The sequence below is a fragment of the Eptatretus burgeri genome, chromosome 1, assembly GCF_056783735.1.
Source record: "Eptatretus burgeri isolate ZD-2024b chromosome 1, Ebu_testis_v1, whole genome shotgun sequence".
In the NCBI taxonomy this organism is placed as follows: domain Eukaryota; kingdom Metazoa; phylum Chordata; class Myxini; order Myxiniformes; family Myxinidae; genus Eptatretus; species Eptatretus burgeri.
In genome coordinates this window covers 98,953,961-98,959,960 of record NC_140961.1, presented here as the reverse complement: position 1 = coordinate 98,959,960, position 6,000 = coordinate 98,953,961, and the positions used below count along the sequence as shown (strand labels likewise).

Below are 6,000 nucleotides of genomic sequence, written 5' to 3'. Positions count from 1 at the left end.
GGCGGCGGTGCCCCGACTCCGTTCTCCTCCGCGGGTTTCGTTGGCACTGCTTGGAATGGGGTGGGAACGGGGCCCCCTTTCCGCACTATCTCAGCGCGGGGGGGAAAGAGGGGGGAATTGTTGATGCTCTGGGGAAAGAGGATAGCTGGCTTGCTTGGGTCCCGCGATGAGTGACTCCACTGCGACCTCGACCGCGTTCCCGGCTTCCCCTCTCTGCAGCTCCCCAACAGACTCCGAACCCTGACAGACTGACTCTCCTCCAGACCCGTCTTTACTGCTGCTGCCACACTCCGCCGCCGCCACACCTCTCGAACTCGCCCGAGCCCAAAAACTGACTAAATTCGCCCCGCGCTCGGCGCTTTATAGTGGTGTAGGAGATCCCATATGCAAATTTCTGGATCAGAACGAGCTCGGGGGTGGAGCCATGCTCGCCCATTGGACGGAGAAAAAGGGGCGTGAATCTCCCCTGATCCTCGAATTTGCATATATCAATTCAACTCTGACGCGCCTGGAGGCGGGGCCAAATCGCCCCGCGCTTGCTGATAGGACGGATCAGAAGTGGGCGTGTATCATTCCTGATCCGACTTCTCCTCGGAAAGGCCGCTTTTTGCACCCGCGGCTCGGCGCGCGTCCCGCACGAGGCCAGGACAGCCTGACGTTCGGCGCTCACAAGTGGTGCGGGAATGGCCGCAGAAGGAGAGGCGAAGGTGGTGGAGGGTCTAAAGTGGCGGTCCCTGGCCACGGTGACGCTTGGAATGGTGGTGATACGATGGTTGCGGGATGGTGTGCTGTGAAGGTAAAGGTCGTGGCTGTTGGAGTTGTTGTTGTGAAGTGGCGTTGCGGTTGGTGGTTGGTGTGTGATGGCGGTTGAGACGTGGTTGGCTCAAAATAAAGATAGAACAGAAAAACGGCTATCTTAAAGGGTCGCAGCCCGAATGAATCACATTTATTCCCTCTAAACAACGGGTTTGGGCTAACTACACATGTACTTAGAGATATCTCACCTACAGGACCTGAATGGTGGTTTGCGAATTTCCTCAACCACAACAATATATATATATATATATATATATAAATATATATATATATATATATATAAATATACATATATATATATATATATATATACATATATATATACATATATACATATATATATATATATATATACATATATATACATATATATATATATATATATACATATATATACATATATATATATATACATACATACACATATATTTATATATATATATATACATGTATGCACAATGTGTGTATATATATATATATATATATATATATATATATATATATATATATATATATATATATATATATATATATATATATATACATACATACACATTAACATATAAATATATAGGGGGAGTAGTGTATACACAATATATATATATATATATATATATATATATATATATATATATATATATATATATATATATATATATATGTATGTATTTAGTGAAGTGAAAATTGTAAATACAGTGAATAAATAAAAGGGCACTCGGTGGAGTACATACCTCCACCCAGATCTTCACCAAAATTGAACCAATTTGTCCTCGTCATAAATCCAACCTGTCCACCACGTTTTGCCCGAGTCTGTCCCTTTTTGAGATAGTGTTTGACACTTTCTCTCAATGGTGAAGAAGCACTTAAAAAATTCTAGTTTCCGGATATTCACAAAACTGTCGTCAATTCGGCCTTATCACACACCGAAACCTGTACACCAAATTTCAGCCGAATCCATCCATAACCTTTTGAGATATCCTGCTCACAGACAAACAAACAGACAGGGGTGAAAATATCACCTCCATCCCCCTTCGGTGGTGGAAGTAATAACAAAATTTACTTCATTTTGTTGATCCCTCTTTTCTCTGAATTGGACACAGATTTGCAGATCACATGAACACTCTTCTAAGAAGAACATAAACATTTGTTAATGTTTGTCCAATACACCTATATTTGTAAACGTAACATGTATGAATCTGTAAATGTACCTACTAACATTGAGGAGCCGTAATTTTAAAAATAAATAAATAATAAAAAATTTGGGTAAAGAACCCTCGCTACTCGCTGATACACCAACCGATATAATGAACCAATGACCCTGAAACACCAAAAGGATCCTTCTTAATGATTGACGTGCATAACGAGGATGCGTTTCTGATGCTCGCATCGCTGTGGAGATGGAATCTCGTTTTGGAAGGAAACCTGATCAGAGATTGTTCATGATAACTGAGATATTGAGCTCCCCATGCTTGGAATGGTCTTTATCAGCAACAGAAAAGTGATGAATTGGCGATTTCTGGTCATTGCCAGAGATAGATATTTCCTACAGACGTCACTTCCCCGCCGTCAGCCGAACCTCCTCCCACCCGATCCATTCCTTACTCATTCACGCACCGCGTCGGGAATTAATCTGTGGATTCACCTTGCACTCCATCCCGAGTCACGCGTTGAGATTTAACCAGTGCAGTTCGCACACTCATAGGAGGCTTATTCAGCAGAAGCTGGGCTCGCTCCAGATGGGGAGGACTCCGTTTTCGGCTCGAAGTGCATGAACAAGCAGGGGTCAGGAGAGCCTCGGCCGCGCAGAGTTGTCAGGAGCTGAATCGTCAGCGAGTGCGGATCTGTCGCTCCCTATATATGGCGTCCTTAACTACAGTGGACTTTAGGCCGAAGCACATCAAAACCGAAAGGGTGACGGGTAAGTATTTCGTTTCGGCGTCCGAGTGTGCAGGGGGATCGCTGAGTCGACAATCGTAGTTTTGAATTGGTGGTTTTGAGTAGGTCAACCAGTGGTTTTGAATTCGAGAAATTGAATGTGCTTTTTTGCTGATCAAGCAGCTCGAGTTTTATCCATTTTTTTCGAGGACCCTCAAAAATGGTGTTGCAGTTTAGCAGGGCTGCCAACTAAGTGGCAAAATGTAACAAACAAGGGCATTGCGGTGGTGTTGAGAATTTGTTATGGCTCACCAAAGGGTCCTTCTTGCCTCGCACGCTTGCAGTGTGCAGGTGGTGGGGAGGGGTACGCCATGTGCGTGGTGTGTCCGTCAAAAGCACGTGTTGCCTGTCTACTGAGCCTATTGTGATTCTCCACCTACAGACACGGACGGTTACGAGGTCCCCATGCTGACTCCGGTAAGCAAAGCTGTGATGTCTCAAGCATTACTTGCCAGCTTCAGTGGATTCACCCGCGAGCAGCAGCGACTTGGCATCCCCAAAGGTGTGTTGACATAATGTTCAGTGGTGCGTGCGCAATTATCAGAGGCATATTTGGACCAACTATGTGCGTTCTGTGTGCCCAGACCCGAACCTTTGGACAGAGCTGCAGGTCACCCAATGGCTGATTTGGACAGTGAGAGAATTCAGTCTGTCAAGTGTGGATTTCTCACGCTTCCAAATCGGCGGTCGGCAGCTGTGCACAATGGGCAAGGAACGCTTCCTGCAGCTGGCGCCGGATTTTGTGGGTGACATCCTCTGGGAACACCTAGAACTGCTTCAGAGAGGTGTGTGCATGAAGCTCTGCCGACTCACCTGTTGGAAGGAACTCATGGCCTTGAGTATAAACTCCTTCTTTGTATCTGTGCTTTTTACTAAAACGTTTTGGTTTTGTGAAATCTCAGCCTCAACTCGAGTAATTTCAAGATTCATTGAGAGAAGACTTTGAGTATATCTGTCCAATTTCAGTCTCATGCAGAAATGCCTCATCCCTTTCAAAATTACATCTCTGTGAATTCTCCAGAAATCTGATGGAAAATCAGATCACACGAGAATTCAATGGTCGTGTTGAAATGGGCGGCTGCAATGAGAAGCAGTGCATGATGGGAATGTGCTGATAATCGTGGGATCAGCTCATAATGTTTCATTACTTTGTGTGTAGCTTGTCTGATTTGTCCTCATCCAGCAGGTTGAAATCAGTATTAGGTTGAAAACACCTCGTAATGATGCAATTGATGGTACCTAATTATGAAGCAACTCTAAATTCATTTTGGCTTAATCATGAGGTATCATGAGTATTGTGAATTTATGCTGAAGAGATTTTCAGTCGTATTGCTTCTTGTGGCACTTCTGGTCAACTTTATATCCGATTGCATTGTTTGATCTGCAGACCGCAGAAGAGTGGTTTCTCATGGATGTGTACATCTGGATAAAAAACATGTGAACTCATTGTCTCACTTGTGCTGATGTTTATAGAGTGTCAGGAAGATGGGAGGAGTATTGGGACAGAAGGTACATTTATGCTGTTCCCTGAATGCAATTACGTACCAAATTACCCCAGAGGTGAGCGTTCACATGACCATTATACAGTCCTGACATCACTCAACATGTATTAAGCCTGAGTCTAATGTCTTCACATGGTCTTCTCCATAGAATGCCAACTCGAACTGGCACAATGCGTGCCACTCTCCGAGTATGGAGAGGCTGGCTTCATGTCGGAAACACTGCACACACTGCACAGTGTCTGCCCTGAAGAGCTCACGAGGGTTAAACAAGAAACTGCACTGCAGGCACCGATGATGACCGCAGGATCGGGACCAGGTCTTCTCATTCATGACAGTTGGCACATGAAACAAGAGCCACTTGCATCAGATCAGCTGTGTCTGCATCACTTCCCTCGAGGTTGGATGTTACGATACTCATAAAAAGAAAGTGTGTCTCAATGGTAGCTGGAATATTGATGAGGTGTGCTTTATCCATCTTGCTGTTGGATCAGTCTTGCATGATACAACCTGTGATGACTGGTAAAATAATGAAATCTGCAGAGTTCTTTCAGTCTCTGCCATCTCCCCAAACAAAAATTGTTTCATATATATATATATATATATATATATACATATATATATATATATATATATATATATATATATATATATATATATACATATACATATACATATATATATATATATATATATATATATATATATATATATATATATATATAAATACTCCACCGGTCAGGAGTTTTAGAGCACCCCCATTTTTTCAGTTTTTACTGAAATTTAAGCAGTTCAAGTCCAGTGAATAACCTGAAATGGTACAAATCTTAGCAGTAAACTGCCAGAGGTTAAAAAAAAAAAGTTTAGTTTCCCAAAAACTGAAAAATAATGTAAATTTCAGAGTTGTTAAAAAAGGCACTTTTCAGGGAACAAGTAATGGGTTAGCAACTGCAGCTGTTCTGCAGCAATGGAAGTAAATTAAGCCTTGAAAGTTGATGCAAGCAATTCCTACCGGTGTCCCAACTTTTGTTGATTATTTACAAACCCTCTGTCTGTATAAAAGCAGTGTTCGAACAGACTGTGTGGCAACACCCTCTGAAGCATTATTTGGACAATATTGCTCTGCAGGAAATAGTATATTGCTATCATAATGGTGAGAAAAAGTCAATTAACAAAGGAAGACAGACAGACCATTATTACCCTTAAAAGTGTCAGTCTTTCCTTGAGAGAAATTGCAAAGTAAGCCAAGGTGTCAGTGAGTACAGTTTCCTATACCATCAAAAGGCACTTGGAAACTAGAGGAAACTCTGATAGGAAGAGGTCTGGCAGACCCAAAGCCACAACATAATCAGAAGACAAGTTTCTGAGAGTCAATAGCTTGCGTGATTGGTGGCTCACAGGACAGCAGCTTCAAGCACAGCTTAACACTGGTCGAAGTAAGGAAGTCTCAGTTTCAACTGTGAAGAGAAGACTTTGAGCTGCAGGTTTGACAGGTCGAGTAGCAGTAAGAAAGCCATTGCAAAGATGGCAAAATAAGAAAAAGAGGCTTGCCGCCAGTGGACGACTGAAAAACTGGATGAAGGTGTTATGGACCAATGAATCAAAATTTGAAATCTTCGGTTTATCACGCAAAGTTTTTGTATGCCGTCGAGTAAGGGAAAGGATGGTTCCTCAGTGTGACACCAACTGTCAAACATGGAGGAGGAAGCGTGATGATCTGGGGCATTTTTGCTGGATCCAGAGTTGGTGA

The 6,000-nt window shown here is 42.8% G+C and overlaps 2 protein-coding genes across 6 annotated transcripts in view; one reads left to right on the top strand and one right to left on the bottom strand.

Moving 5' to 3' along the window:
- LOC147035041 (transcriptional regulator ERG-like) overlaps positions 1-6,000 on the bottom strand; it is a 103,092-nt gene that overhangs the window by 75,323 nt on the left and 21,769 nt on the right. The gene's annotated exons all lie outside the window — the stretch shown is intronic.
- Positions 1-6,000, top strand: part of LOC147035042 (protein c-ets-1-B-like) — a 36,492-nt gene that overhangs the window by 25,065 nt on the left and 5,427 nt on the right. The window contains exons 1-5 of one of the 5 annotated variants that reach the window (XM_085892918.1): positions 2,384-2,734; positions 3,134-3,253; positions 3,336-3,536; positions 4,225-4,311; positions 4,402-4,650. In XM_085892918.1, the coding sequence (XP_085749044.1) occupies positions 2,674-2,734; positions 3,134-3,253; positions 3,336-3,536; positions 4,225-4,311; positions 4,402-4,650 (718 nt within the window). In that variant the 5' untranslated portion in view covers positions 2,384-2,673. Of the gene's footprint in view, positions 1-2,383; positions 2,735-3,035; positions 3,254-3,335; positions 3,537-4,224; positions 4,312-4,401; positions 4,651-6,000 lie in introns of those variants that run through there. The other 4 variants (XM_085892883.1, XM_085892911.1, XM_085892894.1 and 1 more) reach the window with 4 other exon arrangements.